Below are 22949 nucleotides of genomic sequence, written 5' to 3'. Positions count from 1 at the left end.
TCTCTCTTTATTTAGGTTCACATTTTCTTTGCTACACACAAACGAATGAATTGCTTTCCCCCATTTAAACAAAGCAACTAAACCTACAAACTATTGGGGTGCCTGGGTGGCTCAGTTGGTTAAGCATCTGACCTCAGCTCAGGTCATGATCTCATGGTTTGTGAGTTCAAGCCCTGCATTGGGCTCCATGCTGACCACTCAGAGCCTGGAGTCTGCTTTAGATTCTGTGTCTCCTCTCTCTGCCCCTCCCCTGCTCACGCTTTGTCTGTCTCTCTCTTTCAAAATAAATAAACATTAAAAAAAAAATCTAAGAACTATTTACTTAATAGATTTTAGTCCTAAAAGGTTTTATGGCTTCATATGCTCCTAATTTCCATTGTTATCAAATGCAGGTCAGAAATAACAGGCAAATAATAGAGATATAGATCGATGTAACAATTTGAACATGAGTATTTGTATAAAATACATTTAGCATAAAACAAAGGTGGCACTTCAGATTACTGGGGAAAAGATGGACTTTTTATTTACTTAATTTATTTTACGTTTTATTTTTGAGTAATCTCTACACCCAATGTGGGGCTAGAATTTAGAACCCTCAGGTCAAGAGTCACATGTTCCACTGACTGAGCCAGCCTGACACCCCAAAGATGGACTTTTTAATAAGTGATAGTGGGTCAACCCTATAGCCATATGAAAAATAAAATTAGATCCTTTCCTCTCACCATACCTAGTACATTTCAAATGGTCTGGAGATTTAAAATGCAAGACAACAATAACCATGAGTGAATTCCTCTATAACCTAGGGGAGTGGGAAATTTTACCTTTGACAAGGCAAAAATGAAAAAAAAAAAATTAAATGGCACAAAAAAAAACCCCACACCAAAAACCACATATAAAAAGACAAATGAGAAAATGAGAAAAAAATTGGCAACTTATAGCATAAACAAAGGGTTACTATCCCTAATACGTAGGAAGCTTCTGAAAATAAAGAACAATAATCTGATAGTAAAATGGACAAGAGATTTGGACAATTCAGAAATATGCAAATATGTCTTAAACCAAAGCTATTCAATATTGCTCAAAATAAGAGAAATAAGTATTTAAACTACATTAAGATAACACTTATCACCTATTAGAGTAGCAAAAATTCTAAAATTTGATGACAGTCTATGGGCCAGGGTATATAGGAAAACACTGTCATACAATGATGGTGGGAACACAAAAATGTCAAAATCCCTTGGAGGAGGAATTTAGCAATATCCAGCAAAATTACGTGTGTAATTTGTGATCTCGCTTCTAAAAATCTGTTCAAGGGATACACTGGCCAAAACATAAAAAGACTTATTCATTGAGGCAACATTGGAAATAACAACAAAATGGAAACAAGCCAATTTTCCATTGACAGAGGACTGGTAGCTTACTCTGCAGCTCTAAAAAGGAATGAAAAATATTTCTCTACATGGCCATGGTAGATATTATTAGATGAAAAATAATGTCAAAAAATTCTTGAACTATTTTCAGTAATCATCATTGGTGGTTGTATTTTTGTCTTAGAACTCAAACGTGTATATTGTGAGACAAAACAAATAAGACATCTGCTGATGTCATTACGAAACAACAAAAAGCTTTTTAAATTTTTTTTAATGTTTATTTTTGAGATAGAGAGAGACAGAGCATGAACAGGGGAGGGGCAGAGAGAGAGGGAGACACAGAATCGGAAACAGGCTCCAGGCTCTGAGCTGTCAGCACAGAGCCTGATGCAGGGCTCGAACTCACGAGCTGTGAGATCATGACCTGAGCCGAAGTCGGACGCTCAACTGACTGAGCCACCCAGGCGTCCCAACAAAAAGTTTTTTTAAGCCTAGGAGAAAGAAGAAAAAGATAGGAGATAGATAAATGAGGCTAAGTTAAAATCCCATAGTCCTGACTTTAAGTTGGATGTGTCAGTATGAAACCACAATGATTTTTTTTTTTTTTAATTGCCTAGCTCAGACCACAGTAAAGCCTGGAAACAAAGACCAAACCAATAGCAATGACTATCCCCAGTACCTAAATTGTGGTACTCTAAATACCATGTTCCTTTAAAGGAATGTGAAGCTTCGTGGAGAAATAGTTGCTGCTGGATAGGAGGCAGGAAATGCACAAGATGAGCTGAGATGTCTTGTTATACTGAAAGCACAGACACTATCAAATTCTATTGAAGTCCTATCAAAAGGACTCAGGAGCCAACCTCAAGGGGCTCCCACCGAACAAATATGGGAATATTTGAGCATCAGTGAGAATGATAACTGCAATGGATTGAAGTATTTCAAACATGAAATTGATGAGTTAGTAATCATATTGAAAAAAAAACAAAAACAAAAACCTGGTCACTTTTGGTAGATAACCAACTCACTTTGAAAACCAGAAAATACAGGGGAAGAATCTAGTTTTACCCAGCCTTTCCTATAACCAAACAGTTAATCAAGTAAATGAAGATGAAATGATAAAATTAGAAGAATGTCACCATTTTGAAATCCTTGCTGAAATAATAGGGCTAGGGGTTGATGATCTCGAACACTGCTAACACTGTCCAAGAGAAAAACCAGACAAGTGTCTACAGATAGAACCCACTACCACCTATGCTGTAGTCTTACCCCAAAGTAAACCTGATCTGATTATGTCTTTACAATCTAAATCTAATTTCTAGGCAATACAGGGAACAGGCTACTATGTGAAACAACACCAGCAGGATATGATCAACAAAATACAAATTGTGGGAAATTCTACAGGAGAAACGACATCACTATACAAACTTTAAGGGCGAAGAAGAGACGGGATGGTGTAGTAGGTGGAATTAGCCTCCAAAGATGTCCACATGCTAATACCTGCAACCTGTCAACATGGCAAAAAGGAGTGTTTGCAGATGTAATTAAGATTAAGAACCTTAAATGCCAAGATTTTTCTGGATTTACATGGGTGGGCTCAATAGAATCACATGAGGCCTTAAAAGTGGAGAACTTTCTCAGCTGGGAAGAGAGCTGAGACACGAGGAAAAGTTAAAGAGATCTGAAGCATGAGAATGACTTCAACCACAATTGCTTGTTTTCACAGCTAGCTCTAGAACCTAAGAATGAATTCTGGCGGAGCCAGCAAGGGAGCAGGAACCTTAATCCCTCAACAGCATGGAACTAAATTCTACAAACAACCTGAATAATCTGCCTTAGAGCCTTCAGATAAGAGCCAAACCAAGCTAACAGCTGACTTTGACCTAATGACACCTGGACTGGAGAAACCAGTTGAACCCAACTGGATTTCTGACCTATAGAACTCTAAGATAAGGAATTTGTGTTATTTTATGTTAAGCTTATTTATTTTGAGAGAGAGAGAGAGAGCACACGTACAAGCAGGGGAAGGGCAGAGAAAGAGGGAGAGAGAGAATCCCAGGCTGGTTCTATGCTGTCAGTGCAGAAGACACAGAGCTCGAACTCACGAACTGTGAGATTATGACTTGAAGGGAAATCAAGAGTTGGATGCTTAACTGACTGGGCCACTCAGGCACCCCAAATTTGTGTTATTTTAACCTGCCATATTTGTGGTAAATTTTTACAAGAAAAATGGAAAATGAATGCAGATAAAAACCTATAAATTTTAAGCCTTAAGATTCACATTAACCATTTCAATTTTTGCATCTTATTTCAATCCTAATTATTAAAAGAAATACACTGCAAAAAAACCATGAGACAGCTGATGTAGAGAGTTTCTACAGCAACACGAAGGAAAAGTGATTTTGTTGACTAATTTGCTATTCTTTGTTATTAATCATTAAAGGCCTATAATTATTACTTGCAGTTATAGAAATCGCACAATTCATTCACTCATCATTCTTTCATTCTTTCATTCATTCAACAATTACTGGGCATTTTGTATATACTGGTATCATGGTAGTGGCTGGGAATACAAAGATCAGAAATATGATCTCTTTTCTATGCTCTGGCGATAGTAACAACTGGATCCAAACTATTTATTACATTAATCAACTCAATCTGGGAATCATACAGGTTGAAACAACTCATAAAGTTCTGGTTATTTTATGTCTCTAACATTGTGATTCACAGGGGATACAAAGAAGAGTAAAACACAAACAGTACACAAATCTGTCTAATACAAGATAGATTAAGTTAAGCGCCATTAAAAAAGCACAAATAAAAATCAAAGGAGGGACAGGGGATATTCAGATAGGGAAAATTTAGGAAGGGTGTCCTGGAGGAGGTGGGATTTGAGGAGGGCCTTATAGGATAGAAAGGAGTTTAGAAAGCAAAGAAGTCACAGGCACAGAGGAAAGAGCAAGTGGCATTTTCATGAAATAGGGAGTGATATTAACATCAATAATATAAAATTTAACACTTATTGAGTAAGGTGCTATGTTAAGTGCTTTCCATGTATTTAGTTGTTTAACACAACAACACTATGAAGTAGAACAACTATTTTATGTATCTTTTTTATTGTCGTAAAAAACACATAAGATTTACCATCTTAACCATTTTTTAATGTTCATTTATTTTTGAGAGAAAGAGAGACAAAGTGCGAGTGGGGGAGGGACCGAGATAGAGGGAGATGCAGAATCTGAGGCAGGCTTTAGGCTCTGAGCTGTCAGCACAGAGCCCGATGCTGGGCTCTAACCCATGAACCGCGATCATGATCTGAGCCAAGGTCGGATGCTTAATCGACTCAGCCACCCAGGCGCCTCCCATCTTAACCATTTTTAAATATACACATTGTGGTGAATCAGATCTCCAAAACTTTTTCATCTTGTAAAATTGAAATTCCATACTATTGAACAACTTCCCTTTGCCTCCTCCCATCAGCCCCTGGGAACCACCAGTCTACTTTCTATTTCTATGCATGTGACTACCTTACATTCCTCGTATAAGAGAAATCATACAGTATTTGTCTTTTTGTAACTGGCTTATTTCACTCAGCATAACATCCTCAAGGTTCATCCATGCTGTAGCAGGACAAGATTTCCTTCTTTTTTAAGGCTGGATATATGTATTTATCACATTGTTTGTCCATTCACCTGTCTATGGACATTTAACTTACTTCCAACTCTTGGTTACTGGGAATAGTGTTGCTGTGAACATGGGTGCACAAATAACTAAGTAGGTACTATTTTAAGATGAGAAAGGCCAAGAAAGGGTAAATAAATAAAGGGAATAAGTTTATTCCAGGTCACACAACAAATTAAGAACACTAACTCAGACATTTCAGGGTGTCCATCCTAGATAACTACTCTTTACAAATACATTCCCGTTCATTTTATTAATTTCATTGGTCCTACAATCTTGTGAAATTATAAAACCATACAGAATTAGCATGTATTCAGTATTTGTTAGATGGCAAAATCTTCACATTGATTATTTTCTTGATGTAATCATTTAATTATTTTCTTAATTTAATACGTTAAGTAGCTCTTATCTCCATTTTCAATAGCATGTCTAAGGCCACCTCGCTAGTGAAACCTGGTCTAAGGTCACAAGTGATGAAGCCATGATTTAAACTCAAACTGACACCAAACTTTGTTGTAGTTCTCGATGTTCCCATTTGCTCCTTTCTGAGATGTGGGGAGTGAACAAGAAGTCACAGACTGGACTCCAGTCCAGTTCTCGCACTGACTTGCTACATTCCTCAACTTCTCTATCTGTAAAATGAGAAGGCTGAACTGGATGATCTCTAAATTCTCCCAGCCCAATTAGGCTCTGCACCTTCTCTTCTCAAAGGATTCTTAACCAGATATTTTTTTTTAATTTTTTTTTTCAACGTTTATTTATTTTTGGGACAGAGAGAGACAGAGCATGAACGGGGGAGGGGCAGAGAGAGAGGGAGACACAGAATCAGAAACAGGCTCCAGGCTCCGAGCCATCAGCTCAGAGCCCGACGCAGGGCTCGAACTCACGGACCGGGAGATCGTGACCTGGCTGAAGTCGGAAGCTTAACCGACTGTGCCACCCAGGCGCCCCTTAACCAGATATTTTATACGTAAGCAGGTTTGGTCTCAACTGTGCACCCATGTTCCTCCTCTTTCAAAACTTTTGTGCAATTACATTAAGATAATTGGTTTTAAAATTCAAATAATACTAAAAAGCAGGTACAGTAATAACAGAAGTTCCCTTGTTCTATATACTCTTCTACCCCTGAATGAACGTCTGGCAACCGAAGCCCATGCTTCTCAACTCACTGGTGTTCTTTCCTGAAATCTATCTCTTTTTCCATATAACAAATGTACATTGCTATCTCTTGATTTATAAATATTAGGCCTTATTTATTGATTTTTTTTTTATGGGAGATGAGGTTCTTTTCTGTTTGGTTTTATTTTTTTACATTTACACCTTTTTTCCCTTTTACCATTCTCTTAATATTATCCCCAATTTGGGGCACCTGGGTGGCTCAGTCAGATGAGCGTCCAACTTAGGCTCAGGTCATCATCTCGCAGTTTGTGGGTTGGAGCCCTGCACGGGGCTCGCTGCTGTCAGTGCAGGGCCCACTTCAGATCCTCTGTCCGCCCCCCCCACCTCTCTCCAGCTCATTCTCTCTCTCTCTCTCTCTCTCTCTCCCTCTCTCTCTCTCTCTCACTCTCCCCCCAAAAATAATAAACTTAAAAAAATATTAACTCCAATTTTTAGTTAAGTGTTTATGCAATGTTTTTATTATTATTGCTTTGTGTATATACTGTTCACTGCTGAGCTAAAGTGTGCTGTACAATTTTTTTTTTTAACATTCAAGACTCTACCTACCTAAAACCTCTGTAAAATGCCCTATTGTTTAACTTTCCACTGTATGAAAACTGCCAAGTAATCAATCAGTTCCATTTTTCTTTCCTGGGCCTTCTGACCTTTAGCTAATGATCAGTGCTCTCTAGGCCTTCTACCTAGCTCTGGTCCTGAGAGTCCCTTTGCCAGCATACCAAGAACTCTCTTCAGCCACTTTTGTGTTGGATACCACTTATTCCTTTTTCCTATTTACTCTCTTGTGTTAGTGAAGCATATCTTCCAGGAGTTTCCTGAGGTACATTTCTTGAGACCTTGAAATTTTCTTTATTACTTTCACATTTGATTGATGGATTGATAAGGTATAAAATCTTAGGTTGGAAATTGTTCTTTAGATTTTGAAGGTATTGCTTCACTGTCTTCTAGCTTTCTAGGTTGCTACTGAGATATGTGATGGTATCAAAATGCCAAATTCCAAATTTTTGGTATATGGCTCCTCCTTTTTTTCTCTCTCTGGAAACTGTTAGGAACTTCTTTTCATCCTTGGTGTAGTAAAATTTCAAAACAATATGCCTTGGTTTGGGTCATTTTTCAAGTGGGCTTATTTTTTTTATTGGAGTATAATTAATGTACAGTGTTATCTTTATTTCAGGTGTATAATATAATGATTCAACAATTCTATACATTATTCAGTGCTCATCAAGATAAGTGAACCCTTGATCACCTTTATCTATTTCACACCCTGCCCTCTGGGAAACCACCAGTTTGTTCGCTGTATTTAAGAGTCTGTTGTTTTGTTTGTCTGTTTTGTCTTTTTTGTTCATTTGTTTTGTTTCTTAAATTCCACATATGAGTGAAATCATGGTTTTTGTCTTTCTCTGACTTATTTCACTTATAATACCCTCTGGGTCCATCCATGTTATCGCAAATGGCAAGATCTCATTCTTATTTATGGCTGGGTAATATTCCAGTGTGTGTGTGTGTGTGTGTGTGTGTGTGTGTGTGTGTATCTTTATGCATTCATCTATGGATGGACACTTGGGTTGCTTCCATATATTGCCTAGTGTAAATTATGCTGCAATAAACATATGGGCGCATATGAAACATATATCATTTCAAAACAGTGTTTTCATTTTCTTTGGGCAAATACCTAACAGTAAAATTACTAGATCATATGGTAATTCTATTTTTAATTTTTTGAGGAAACTCCATACTGTTTTCCACAGTAACTGCACCAATTTACATTCCCACCAACAGTGCATGTGGGTTCCTTCTACTCCACATCCTTACTAACACTTGTTATTTCTTGTCTTCCTGATTTCAGCCATTCTGACAGGCATAAGATGATATCTGATTGTGGCTTTGATTTGCATTTCCCTGATTAGTGATGTTGAGCATCTTTTCATGTGTCTGTTGGCCATCTCTATGTTTTCTTTGGACAAATGTCTATTCAGGTTCTCTGCCCATTTTTAATCAGATTTTTTTGTTTGTTTTTGTTTTTGGTATTGTGTTTTATAAGGCCTTCATATATTTTGGATATTAACCCCTTATCAGATATATCATTTGCAAATATTTTCTCCCATTCAGGAGATTGCCATTTTGTTTTGTTGATGGTTTCCTTCCCTGTGCATAAGCTTTATTTTGGTGTACTCCCATTAGTTTATTTTTCCTATTATTTTCCTTGCCTAACAAGACATATCTAGAAGAATGTTTCTATGACTAATGTCAAAGAGATTATTGCCTATGTTATGATAGGCATAATCTATGATAATAGATTAGGTTTTTAATCTATTTTGAGTTTATTTTTGCATGTGGTGTAAGAAAGTGGTCCAGTTTCATTTTTTTGCATGTAGCTGTCCAGTATTCCCTACCCCATTTATTGAAGAGGTTGTTTTTCCCCATTGTATATTCTTGCCTCTTGTTGTAGTACAATTGACCATTTAAATGTGGGTTTATTTCTAGGCTTTCTTTCTGTTCCATTGATCTATGTGCCTATTTCTGTGCCAGCACCATAGTGTTTTGATTGCTATAGCTTTGTAGTAGTGGGCTTTTTAAATCAAGAGAAATGGATTCTTCATTATTGACACATTTTCTTCTATTAGGTTTTTTATATTTTCCTTTCCACTATTTTATCTGTTTTCTCTCTCTAGTTCTATTCTTGAGGTATTGGGTTTCACGAACTGAATCTTTAATATTTTTTTAAAAAATGCTTATATCAGTTTCTATTTCTTTGTCTTTTTTTCTTGCATTTTCTCAGGTGATGTCCTATAAGTCAACTTTAAGATTTTCTTCTTTTTCTTTTTTAAGTTTATTTATTTATTTTGAGAGAGGGAAAGAGTGAGCAGGGGAGGGGCAGAGAGAGAGAGAGAGAGAGAGAGAGAGAGAGAGAATCCCAAGAAGGTTCCACCCTCTCAGCTTGGAGCCCCATGTGGGGCTTGATATAATGAGGTGTGAGATCAAGACCTGAGCTTAAATTAAGAGTCAGAGACTTAATGGACTGAGCCACCCAAATGCCCCTGTTGTTGTTGTTGTTGTTATTGTTTTACGGGTTAACATATTTTTAGTTTCCAAGAAGTTACTTCTTGTTCTTTGTTGGTTCTTTTTTTTTTTCCTTTTTCATTCTATCCTTGTTTTACTCACTAAAGAGTGAATGACTAAAAAGCTGATTGGAAGTACTGAATGAAAGACTTGAACACTGGTGGGCTTCACTAGTGACTGAGTGATCAGGTGGCTAGCTCCCCCGACTTTTTTTTTTTAATTACAGCTACAGTATCTGTAGTTATTTTCTCTGGGGACAGTTGATTCTAAAAAGAAATATTTTTTTTTTATTTCTTTGACAACATAATTCTAGCTTCCAAATTTCTGGAATTAAGGGCAAATGGGGGTGAGGGGGAAGAGATCCGTTTCTGTGTGCAGATTCTGAGTTCTTGTTTTCAATATGGCACATCACCCTTACCCTTCTCTGTGAACAGTATCCCTGTATTTTGAGCATCTCTGGCTCAGTTTCTTCATAGAATAAACTTCTAGTCTCTCGCAGGAGTCAGGGAGTCTACTCAAGATAAGGGTAGGAATCTGGGTCTCTAAATAATATTTTTAATTAAAGATGATTTCAGCTCCTCCTTATCCCCTTCCTCTGAGGTTTCTGGTATCCTACATTCTTGAAATATTCTGGGATCCTGTGAGAGCAAATTGACTTGCTTCCTGATAGTCACTCCCTATCCTCATGCTTTTAAGTTTGATCCTCCTCTTTTCTTCTCAATCCTTTACTATTTTTCTTTAATCTGCTTTCTGCCTTCATATATAATAGTCCAAGTTACGGAATCTTGAACACAGGTTCATCACAGATGGAGTATGATTCTTCTGGTTTTTGTTCTCCTTGTTATTTGGAAGTCTGATCTTTCTTGGGGAGAAGGGGGTTGAAATACTTCTATACACTCTCTTGGCCTGGGAAATCCTCCACTGAAAAATGATTTTTTAAAATTGTGTTTGCAGACTATATAGTTCTTCAAGTTCCTTTTCTTTTAAAACAAGGATTACATAAATTACTCATCAAAAGTGTTAGTGAATTACATTGTATAATTGCATGTGCATCTAATTGTACACTAACATATATAACTAGAAACAAGCTTGTAATTAAGCACTCAGCACTGATAAATCCTAAACTATAATATTAATATTGTTATGGGTATGATAGATAAACTGTTTTGAGATATAGATATATATACTGGCAATATAGAAAATATTCACCAATACTCTTAGAAAAAGTATCTATCACTTGGTTCAGAAGACTCTGTTACTATTGGAATTAGTCAGTTAAAACATTTTGGTGGGAAAGTTAGTTAGCACTGACACAGTTTTTGTTTTTTAATGCAGTGTGTTTTTCCATAGTCATGGTCCTTTCTGTAATACTGTTTGAGAGCATGCATATTAATACATATGGTAAATTAGGTCTTAAAAAGCATAATCTTGTAAAGTAAGTTTTCACAAGAATGCAGATTATTTATCCTGAATCAAACAAAAAGGCAATAATAAGCCTCTTAAAAAAAAAGGCTTGAGGTACCTATATGGCTATTGATTGAGTGCCTGACTCTTGATTTCGGGTCAGGTCAAGATCTCACAGTTGGTTGGATTGAGCCCTGTGACGGCTCTGTGCTGACAGCACGGAGCCTGCTTGGGATTCTCTGTCTCCCTATTGCTCTCTCTCTGACACTCCCCTATGCACGTGTACACGCATGCTCTCTCTTTCAAAATAAATAAATAAACTTTTTTTTAAACCTTTAAAAGGTCTGCTTTTGAAGCAATTTTTGTAAGTTTCCCTTTAAGGGATGGTAATCAATACATATCTTAGTTTGGGTTGTTATGAAAAAAAAAAAAAATCACCCTACAGTGGGTAGCTTAAACAGCAAACATTTATCTCTCACAGCTCTGGAGGTTGAGAAATCCAAGATCAGGGTGCTGGCAGATCTAATGTCTGGTGAGGGGTCCCTTCCTGGTTTGCAGGTAGAGAGCTGGAGAAGAAGCAAACTCTCTTTTCTCAGGGGGTACTAATTCCATTCAAGAGGTCTCCACCTTTATGACCTAATTACCTCCCAAAGGCCCACCTCCTAATACCACCACGTTAAAGGTTAGGAATTTAACATATGAAGCTTGGAGGGAGGCAAACATTCAACCCTTAACACATACTTAATTCAGGGTCATACAGCTGGATATATTGAAACCAGGAGGAAAAAATACCTTCTTGGATGTTTCTTATTTTTGAAAAGACTTTTATATATTCCTCAGGACACCAATGTTCATTATAATCAAAATCAGAATAAGCCAATCAAAAGGTATTTCTCTAATAATCAAATACTTTTTTTGAAAGAAAAAAAATATTTTATATGTACAGAATTCTTTTAGATGCCTTGCAGTAATCCTTAAGGACCTATTAGCCTCTCTGGGCTAAATAAGCTATCTATCTGCAAAAATATTAAACACAAATATTTATTCTTCAACCTTTACTGCTTACATTATTATAAATATAAAAATGACACATTAAATTTGAGGTATTTTGAAAATATGGAAAATAATAAAGAAAAAAATGTTACCACGTGGCATATAGAGATAGCTACCTTTAAAAAATCCATATTAGCATATTCTTCCCGTCCTTTTTTTCTTTTTTAAGGTGTTTTTTTTTAAGTTTTTTTCCTTATTTTGAGAGAGAGAGAGAGAGAGAGAGAGAGCATGGGAGGGGCAGAGAGAGACAGAGAGAGAGAGAATCCCACTTCACTGTCAGTGCTGAGCCTGATGTAGGGCTTAAACCCACATACTGTGATATCATGACCTGAGCCAAAATCAAGAGTCAGACGCTTAACCAACTGAGCCACCCAGGGGTCCCACCTCCCATCCTTTTTTAAATCAGTTTTTACATGGTTAAGATCATACTGCACAGAGTAAGATGAGGCCCAATTTATTGAGTACTCCTAAATGGCAGACAACCTGCTAAGTGCTTCACATACATTGTATCAATATCCTATGAGCCACATATTTTATGCCTAATATATGGAAAATATGAGGATATATGGAAAAACTGAAGATTAGTAAGTTTAAATAAGTTGCCTGGGGCCATCCAGCCAGTAAGCAGCCAAGCTGAGATTTTAGCACAAGCTTGGCCAGTATCAAAATCCATACTCTTTACCATTATGTTTATTTTCTTTGTTTACCACTATAACTAATTTTTATGCCATTAACAAATCATTGCAAATATCATGTAAAGTAAAAATGTAAAGCTCCTGTGATTAGGCTTATCTCGCTGAAGCCCTGCAGTCAATGAGCAATCATATTTTTCAAAAATCTTTACAAATATTAAGAGCAAGAATGGAACATCGTTGCTGTTCAAGTTAAAATGTATTGAGACTTTAAATGTTTTTATAAGCTTATCAGGCATTTGTATTTCTAAGGATTATATATTTCTCAAATAAGTACAGTGTGAGCCAGAAATTACAAAATGACCCTTTGGAACAAATAACATTACCTCATTGATTCTGGTTATGTTGGGCAGGTACAGTAGGTGGAAGATACACACACACACACACACACATAAATATATGATTTGTTTAAAGTTCCTAAACATAGCTGGTTCCAAGACTTTAAGATTCTCTCCTTAAAATCTAGTTTACATCATTATTTTTACATCTAAAGAAAAATGGTAAAAGGAAAAGGTATTTACTAAGCAAAGATAAATGCTAACTAAACCCTTATTGAAAATATCACCAGATCATGGATTAATGCAGTTTTAATGCATTTCCAATACCTAGTTATTCTGATTTCCTCTCTGGCTACACTATTTTCACTGTAATCTATTTAAGAGTTGGAGCCACTGATGCATTCAGTTTGATTTATCTAGTGACAATACCTCAATTATCCTCCTGGGGAAAATTATTTTCTTGTGAGTAAATCTAATTTTGGTTTAATCTTCCAAGTAATTTTAATTAATTTTCTATATATTTTGACAAAAGTAATTATGAAAGAAAAAGGCCATTATGACTATATTATTATGAAATATAGAGAAAATATCACATCAAAAAAGACATAAACATTTTCAGTTGGTGTTAGTGAATTATGACCTTGCAAGTTACAAGAATATGCCAGAATGTTTTAGCACCCATAAGCCACAGAAGGCTAAAGAGACATGTGGCTGATAAGATGCGAATTTTGTAATTTGAGAGTTGAGTAAATGGGTAGCAATATCTTGTCACCTTAAATATTATGCCTGGTGTACAGGTAACATGGGCATTGGCTTAATGGCTCATTTCGTGGGAGAAATTTTAACCTTTACATCAACATTTACGTAAATTTTAGGTTGCACAGAAATATATAATCAATTTGAATTTGCTGTTTCGGATATCTGCGTTTTCCTGAATTTCCTTATTAATAGCTTACTTCTCTTCCTGTAGGCTTGGCTTGACATAACCAATCTGGATCGTGTCTACAAAGGAAACAAACTGCATACATTTTTGCTGCAAAAGATAACAAACCCCACAAATTTTCAGTGGTGGATATCTAAGAAATGAACCTCACTGGACAAAAATTATAAGAACTACAAAAGTCTGAGTTTCTGAAATTGAAGAAGAGTTCCAGCTAGACCTTCCTATTGTGTATGTTGTGTGAACACACACAGTCGGGAATGCAGATTAGCACAATTTTCCTAGAAAGTGATTTGGCAAACGTATCAAAGTCTTAACGCATAAGATATCCATCATAGTAATAATTACACATTATAACAACATGAAGAAAAAGAAACATTATTGATGAGTAGGGGAAAGATTTATGACAATGTTCAGTAAACCAAGACCTATGTAGTATGATGTCAATGATAGTAACGTATGTATAAACATGCATTTGTATGTGTGCAAGAATATATAAAGACCAAAGGTTTTTGACGGTATTCATTTTTTCAGTAGTTGAAATACTGGTGATTCTTCTTTATATTATTATGTATTTTTCTGTATTGAGCATATTGTTCATTAATAATAAGAAAAAAGTATTTATTTATTTATTTTTTCAACGTTTATTTATTTTTGGGACAGAGAGAGACAGAGCATGAACGGGGGAGGGGCAGAGAGAGAGGGAGACACAGAATCGGAAACAGGCTCCAGGCTCTGAGCCATCAGCCCAGAGCCTGACGCGGGGCTCGAACTCACGGACCGCGAGATCGTGACCTGGCTGAAGTCGGACGCTTAACCGACTGCGCCACCCAGGCGCCCCAAGAAAAAAGTATTTAAAAGAAATACAAGGAGGTGTGCCTAGGTGCTTCAGTCTGTTGAGCTTCTGACTTTGGCTCAGGTCACGATCTCAAGGTTCATGGGTTCCAGCCCGTGTTGCGCTCTGTGCTCACAGCTCAGAGCTTGGAGCCTGTTTCAGATTCTGTGTCTCCCTCTTTCTCTGCCCTTCCCCTGTTCCCGCTCTGTCTCTCTCTCTTTCTCTCAAAAATAAACATTAAAAAAATTAAAAAAAAATAAAACAAATACAAGGAATAACAGTAACATTTCTTTGTTTTTCTTTCATTATCTTTTAAAAATGTAAAGTAAACCAAGGGAAGTCATTGTCATTAGAAATCATTCATTCATTCCATTGATAACTATTTTTAAGCACTTGCTACATGTCAAACATAGTTTTAGGCACTGGGGATTCTGCAGTGAAGAAAATTAAGTTCATATCTGGGAGAGGAACAAATGTTACCTCGGTCACATAATGGTGAAGTGCTATGAATGAAATCATACTCATTAATGTGCTATACTTCATAAATAGTAGAAAACACAAGTTATAAACTTGCTAGCAAAGAATATAAAAGTATCTCCTTTATTTAGTCTAAGGCATATAATTTTTCTTAATTAACTGAAGAAATTGAAATTGTTTGATTACTTACCCCAATATTAAACATCCCTGTAAAATATTCCATATTTGCTTGAATGAACCAAATGTTGCTTAAACCTAGTTCATCACTTCTCTTCTTAGCACGAATTAATGATAGTTCCTTGTTTTCTATTAACGTAACCTAGATTTCATCCAGGAAACAAAAGTACATTCAGTAACATAATTCAGACATTAGGGCAAAATATTATTACTGCATTTAAGCTTTCATGTAGAACATATTCATTGATCCTTGTCCTGTGCCAGGAAGTACACCAGATAGTGTGTTACAAAACTGAACAAGGTCCTTGATTTCTTGCACCTTATGGATGGAGTGATAGAAGAGAAACAGGCAATTACAATACAGTGATAAGTGTTTAACGAAAGACATATGTGTCATCACAGCACTCAGACTTGATGACTAAGGAAGGTTTCAGCCATTTAACATGGAAAATAATATAGAAGCTGAGGCCTGAACAATGAATAGAAACTAGCTGGAGCAATGAATGAGTGTTTCAAGCAGAGAGAGAAACATGCATGAAGTGGGAAGTGAGACAGACACAGGGTGTTTGAAGAACTGAGAACATTGGTGTCTCTGGGCACGGTGCGTGGTGGTGATCCAGAGTGGGGGACAGGGTGTGGAGGGTAGAATTGAGTCTGGAGAGGTAACAGGAGCCAGATCATGTGATAAAAGAAGGTTCCGTTGCTGCAATGTGTAGTATGGATTGGTGGGGGTGAGGCAGAAGGAAGGGTAACCAGTTAGGAGTCTCTAGGAATGCAGGCCAATGAAGATTGGAAAGGATTACTGGTCTACAGAGAGAAAAGTGGGCAGAATTAAGTCCCTTTCATCACTATCATCTCTAATTCTACCCTTATTTTGTCCTTATGCTTGTCTTCACAGAAACATCCTGGGTCCCTTTGTATAAAAAAACCTGTCAGAGTATACTTGGTTTAAGGCTTTCTGGCCATTCATTATTCTATCCAAGATTTCCCCTCTCCAGGCTCAATGTCTCTAAGTTTCCAGAACTGTTGGGAAGGGGGGAAAGACCCCATGTCTCTGCCTCTGTTTCTCCAGGATTCTACTCTATGAGCTTTCTTCCTCTAACTCCAACCAAGAAAATTGTTACTTTCCTTGATAATGAAACAGAAACCTGCTATTTTTTTCCCAGGATTCCTTGTTCATTTTGCCTCTTCTTTTCTTTTCTTTTTTTTTTTTTTTAACGTTTTATTTTATTTTTGGGACAGAGAGAGACAGAGCATGAACGGGGGAGGGGCAGAGAGAGAGGGAGACACAGAATCGGAAACAGGTTCCAGGCTTTGAGCCATCAGCCCAGAGCCTGACGCGGGGCTCGAACTCTCGGACCGCGAGATCGTGACCTGGCTGAAGTCGGACGCTTAACCGACTGCGCCACCCAGGCGCCCCTTGCCTCTTATTTTCTAAGGAAGGGAAAGAATAATACCCTTCTATTCCCCATCTTTCTGTTACATGTCTTTCTGGCCAGTCTATGCTCATCTTTCCCTTCTAAAAGGAATCACTATGATTATTTTACACCTTCTAGAAAGTTCACAAGCAAAGAATCTGCCCCATTTGATTTGTATTTTTTAAAATATAATCTATTGTTAAATTGGTTTCCATACAACACCCAGTGCTCATCCCAATAAGTGCCCTCCTCAATGCCCATCACCAATTTTCCCCTCTCCCCCACCCGCTGATTTGTATTTTTTAAAATACATTAAATTCTAGACTTTTATGCTAAAAGATGGTCATTGTGAGGAAATGATTTCATATGGCAGAAGACTAAAAATAACAAACTTCTAACAAATAGTGGCAACCACTGCATAAACTGTGGTACGTTTACTTAAAAACATACTATGTAGTCACATTTTAGTGATATTTTAATAATGATATTTGAAACTATTTGTAATAGGGAAAAACATACTGAGTGAAAGCTGGTGACTAAAATTGTTTTTGCATTTTTTAGAATCTGCAGTAAGAAGCACCCTCATGGACAATGATGATAAGAATATGGGGAGAAAAGCATTTGATGGATGAGTGTGGTAAATTTAGGTTTATTTTTTTCTTTGACAAATTTTGTTATTGCTGTTATAATTTTGATACAATGGATAAAAATCAAGATACTGAAAGGATATGCTTAACAAGGGTCAGAAGCTAGTATTTCCAGTATAAAATTATGTTGACAATTAAACTAGTTTCATCATTCATTATTTTATTTAACCACAGAATCATTATTTCTTCTATAAATTATTTAAAAATATAACCCTTTCAGGGGCCCCTGTGTGGCTCAGTTGGTTAAGCTTCTGACTCTTGGTTTTGGCTCAGGTCATGATCTCACGGTTGGTGAGTTCGAGCCCTACGTCAGGCTCTGCTGGGCTGTGCAGCTGGGATCTGCCCCTCCCCCACTCAGGCTGTCTCAGTCTCTTTCAAAATAAATAAATAAACTTTAAGGAAATATATAACCCTTTTATAAAAGTTAAAACTGTACTGTGGTCCTACTTTACTTTTTTAAAGATTCTTAGAAGTTTGGTTCAAAGACAAAAAAAAAAATATCTGTGCCACAGACGTGACCTGAATGAATGCTTATAAATTCAAAGGGAAGGGGTAAGACTCAGCTAACTGAATTGCATAGTTTTCCAATATTTCCCTTTATCTGTTATTCAGATTTTTACCTGACATGATGGCAGCATGTGAGCAAGGACAATGCCAACATGGCCCTGGAGAAGGCAGAAAAAGAAACAAGTTAACTCGGGTCCTTAATGCTTTCTTCTCATTCTGAGACAGCAGTCTTGCCAAATAAAAACATGACTCTGAATGTAATACAGTAAAGTCACATAGTCGGGGGGAGGCTAAAGAGAATAAGAGGAGAGTCATAATACCCCGCCGCTGCAGAAATCCACAATTCTGTCACCGGGTTTGGCCTGACTTGTCACCACATAAACAAGGTTGTTTAACTGCTGTTGCTTCCTTAAAGCTCGATCACTGGACATTTTGCCTGGGGAAGACAAGAAGTGAAGACAATGAAATGGTAGGCATTGTGAGAGAGTGAGAAGGCACTCAGAGAATGGATGGCCGGCGTCCAGGAAGAGGGGTGAATATATAAATGAGTTACAAATTCCACATAATCCATGAGGAGAGGACCAGAGACCTGGAACCCAGAAATGAAATCTCTCTATGCATATTTTTACTTTTATTCACATCCAATTTTTCTTTCGATTGTCATTGAAAAAACATCTTTTAGAGAGGAAACAATAAGTGAAATATTAATCGCAGAGTCATACACAAAGTGCTGAGTAAATGTTTACTGGATGAATAAAAGTTAACAGTCACAGTCCCTTCCCTCTATCCCTACCAGAGACATATTGCAAAGATTACCTAATTCTAGCTCATTGTTTAAATCTCCTTGGACAAAAGAGATCTATAATAAATAAAAACATTCTTACTATTTAATCAGCATGTCCTTGAACTCTTAGTTATTTTGGTGAGGATACTTGGGACATAGGTGTCACATTGTCGGAAATGTATCAATGCTTAGTGTATTTAGAGAGAAACTAGATTTTACCATTTCAGCTTTGAAGCTTCCTTTCCTCATGAGTCAGACACAGAAATCTAATGCAATAGAGATTAAAGATAGGGCATTTCCAAGTATGAAATGCCTTGGGCCTAACAGCATGAAAATATCTTAACTTTCCTTCAAAGCTACTAGTTAAGTCCATGAAAATAACTTCAGAAGAATGAATGAAATTATTTGTTTTTACATGTTTCAAATGCACTTTTTGTAAGAGCAAGATTAAGAAAATATAGAGAGCAGATTTCATTGATATAGATAAAAGGAAAAACCCAGATAATCTTTTGGCTTGATCAAAAGTTATTTACAGATACCAAGGTTTCCCTGTTCCATTTTCACAGAAAAATAGCCTGGCTTTTTTTTTCTTTTATTCTCTTTTCTGTTTTCCTTCTTTCTTATGTTACTAAAATAAAAATATTGGAAAATCTTTATTCTAGGAAAAAATAAAAAATATATGAAAAAATATCTGTATGAGAGAAAAGATCCATAATCTAATAATTCAGAGCAAATATCTTTGTATACACATACTTCCAGGTGTATCTAGAAATTCATAATATTGAAGATAGTATATAAAACATTATAACTCTTTCCATGTCAGTGCATTTATTTCTGTGCCATAAGTTTTTTTTTTTTTCAACGTTTATTTATTTTTGGGACAGAGAGAGACAGAGCATGAACGGGGGAGGGGCAGAGAGAGAGGGAGACACAGAATCGGAAACAGGTTCCAGGCTCTGAGCCGTCAGCACAGAGCCCGACGCGGGGCTCGAACTCACGGACCGCGAGATCGTGACCTGGCTGAAGTCGGACGCTTAACCGACTGTGCCACCCAGGCGCCCCTCTGTGCCATAAGTTTTAATGGCTGCATAGTATTTCATTGACTATATATGCCATACTTATATAACCAATCTCCTATTGTAATAATGTGATCATCATCATACAGCTAAATCACTGTACACATTCTTAATTATTTAGTGTGCCCTAATGTGAATTTCAAACATAAAGGGCCTTTAAACCAATAGTCTGGTGATTTCATTTGTGAAGACAGTTTCATGTAGCTTTATTTTCATTTTTCTCTAATGATATAATTGTGAAAAATTTAAACAAAATATGTGAAAGCTCCTGTCAGCCTATCCTTCCTGGATAACCACCCCTAAAAGATTATGACAATTTTCAACACAGCATAGTTGAAAGAATCTTACAGTGACTGCCTTTATAACCTCCACCTAGATTCTACCATTAACAACTTACTATATTTGGTTTAACACACTCTTTTTTAAAAAAATTTTAAAAGTTTATTTATTTTGAGAGAGAGTGTGTGAGCAGGGGAGGGGCAGAGAGAGAGAGAGAGAGAGAGAGAGAAAGAGAGAATCCCAAGCAGGGTCCACACTGTTAGTGCAGAGCCTCTTGAGAGGCTTGAACTCACAAACTGCAAGATCATGACCGATCTGAAATCAAGAATCCAACACCTAACCGACTAAACCACCCAGGTGCCCCTGGTTTATCACACTTTTATTCATTTATCCATCCATTCATAAATCCACTTAATTTTTTTTAATGTTTATTTATTTTTGACAGAGAGAGAGACAGCGCATGAGTGGGAGAGGGGCAGAGAAAGAGGGAGACACAGAATCCAAAGCAGGCTCCAGGCTCTGAGCTGTCAGCACAGAGCCCGACATGGAGCTTGAACTCACAGACTGCGAGATAATGACCTGAGCCGAAGTCGGACGGTCAACCAACTGAGCCACCCAGGCGCTCCAATCCACCTAATTTTTTTTAAGTAGGTTCCACACCCAGTGTGGAGCACAACGTGGGGTCTGAACCCATGATCCTGAGATCAAGACCCGAGCTGAGATCAAGAGTTAGACATTCAACCAACTGAGACAGCCAGGCACCTCTCCACCTAATTTCTTTTAGCAATGCAGTTCTAATTTGGAAGAGGGAGAGCAACAAGAGGAAGCAGGGGAGTTAGAGGGCAAAAAGGGAAAAATATTTCTGAGCCTTGTGGGAAAGCTAGTCACAAATGCTACCTTTTGAGGAAACCACCAAGAGGCAAGAAATGAGCACAAACATTTTAGTCTCAGCTTTGTGGATTTCTTAACATTTCTTAGCCAAAGGATTTTTCATAAAGTCAAAAGAAATTACCTTTGTTAAGAACAAGGAGAAAAAAAACATTTATTTAATGGAATAACTAATTAACATCCACTTTGGTACCATTATTTCTACTAGATGTTTAGAATTATCTAACTTTCCTAGGTTTGTTTCAAAAGCAAATGTTGATGAAGATCTGTTTTTCTTGCTGAGATTCCATCTTTGCATATAAAGAATTCATGCTGAAATGAAGTTTGAAGGCAAAGGGGTAATTTTCAGGGTTGTGTTTAAACAGACACTATTAGGGAGCCAGGGTGGCTCAGTCAAGCATCAGACTCTTGATTTTGACTCAGGTCACAATCTCAAGTTTCATGGGTTTGAGTCCCACGTTGGGTTCTGTACTGACAGTGTGAAGCCTGCTTTGGATTCTCTCTTTCCCTCTCTCTCTGCGCCCCCCCCCCCATAAATAAATATTAAATAAATAAATAGGCACTATTAAGCTGCACATACTCTCACAGATTGAGTTAAAAATACAGTAGCATAATGCCCAGATGCTTTATGGAAAAGCCACCTCTAACAAAGCATTCCTCCTCCCCATTTCAGTTTTGAAGCTCCTGGAAACACGAACAGGATCTCAAATACATTGAACGAGGTTAGAAAGTGGTATTTTGAGACATGGCATTAATTTAAAAATCAAATCCCACTTTCTATTTATAGTTAACATTCTTCTGCCTAAGACACCATTTATAAGCATAAATTTACAATCTATTTTTAGTTTGACTAAAAATGCTGGTTCTTTAAGTGTCATCACTGAAAAAGAAACTCAAGAATCAAATGATCAGGTGTTTTAATACAAATGATGTCATTTGTTCTGTGATGTAATTCTCCCACAGTGAAAGTCAAGTCTTTTCCTTGTCTAATTCAAGTTAGGAGGAACCTGATTATTTAGACAACTTCAGTGTTGTTTGCAGTGCCCCAAAAGAAAATACAAAGATAAAAGAGTCAATTTTTAAGTGAAGGAAGAGCTTTATTGGAACACCAGTCCAAAGCATCAAATAAGGAAAATAAAATTTAAAACAATATCCTGGATAGGAAATGTGCACATTTGTAGCCAGGATACCTGCTCAGTCTAAAATTATGCTCAAGATCATGCTGTTCTTGATTTTTTATTTCTTAGTCCAAAGCAACAAAGCATCTTAACTGTCATGACTTCCTGGTAAAAGGAAAGCGGTTGGGCGCCTGGATACACGTTTGACTTCTTTACTAAAGATTCATTTGCTGCTTTGTTTTCAAAGTATTTTCTTTGAGCTAGAGCACACTAACCACATTCTATAAGTTTTTAAAAAATTTATCATTAAATATGAAGACAAAAAAGGCTAAAACTAATGATGTAGAGATTTTTAAAAACATGCTTTTTGTTTGGAAAGTTATAAAATCAAAAGAGCAAATTTCTTTAACAGTCATGGATGTAGCAGAGCTATTCTATTCTAGAGAAGGCACAAGACAACTGAATAGACAAAGTGGCACTGACAGGACCTCTGGTCAGAGGAAAGGGGCAACCGCTAATTTTACTGTTTTTGGGGAGGCTTTCAGACAAGCTGATGAATGGTCATTTATGTTGTACAGGGCCCTGGACAGTGAAACCCAGGTCCTAGCCCCAGGGTAGCCTATGGTTTTCATGCTTGGAATAGTCACTTAGGCACCTACTATGCTCAGCACCTGTCTGTATGCTGAGGACATATCTCAGAGTGACTAAGACATAGTCCCTGTCCTTAGGGAACAGTATCTGAAAAGAAGGGATAGGTGTTCATTATGTGCAAATATATGTGCACTGAAAATAAAGGACTATAAAAAGGACTATATAAAGGAAAATAAATGTATGTGTACTGAAAATAATTGAGACTTCACAGAGGGCCTTACAGACACTTGGGGCATTTCAGCTGAGTCTTTAAGGAGGAACAGAAACTCACCAGATAGGATGGCAAGGAAAGCATGCTAAGAACGATATGGCATATTTAGGGGAAAACCTCAATTAGCTCATGCGCTTAAAAATGAGGATCAATGAAAAAGTGGCAGAACGTAAGTAGATCTGAAATTACAGGCAGGACCAGATGGGAAAGAGCATTGCTTGTTATTTTGC

The 22949-nt window shown here is 37.0% G+C and overlaps 1 protein-coding gene across 1 annotated transcript in view; it reads right to left on the bottom strand.

Annotated features, from left to right (window-relative positions):
* Positions 1-22949, bottom strand: part of GSTCD (glutathione S-transferase C-terminal domain containing) — a 128668-nt gene that overhangs the window by 13049 nt on the left and 92670 nt on the right. Inside the window, exons 5-7 of the mRNA XM_047092225.1 lie at positions 18033-18148; positions 17826-17870; positions 15154-15282 (exon numbers count right to left, since the gene is read on the bottom strand). Of these exons, the coding sequence (XP_046948181.1) occupies positions 15154-15282; positions 17826-17870; positions 18033-18148 (290 nt within the window). The remainder of the gene's footprint in view (positions 1-15153; positions 15283-17825; positions 17871-18032; positions 18149-22949) is intronic.

This window comes from Lynx rufus, unplaced genomic scaffold (genome assembly GCF_022079265.1).
Source record: "Lynx rufus isolate CCGP_SWC_20201006 ecotype Redwood Valley unplaced genomic scaffold, mLynRuf1.p SCAF_3, whole genome shotgun sequence".
In the NCBI taxonomy this organism is placed as follows: domain Eukaryota; kingdom Metazoa; phylum Chordata; class Mammalia; order Carnivora; family Felidae; genus Lynx; species Lynx rufus.
The sequence above is the reverse complement of the archived record's forward strand: the minus strand, read 5'-3'. Positions and strand labels throughout refer to the sequence as shown.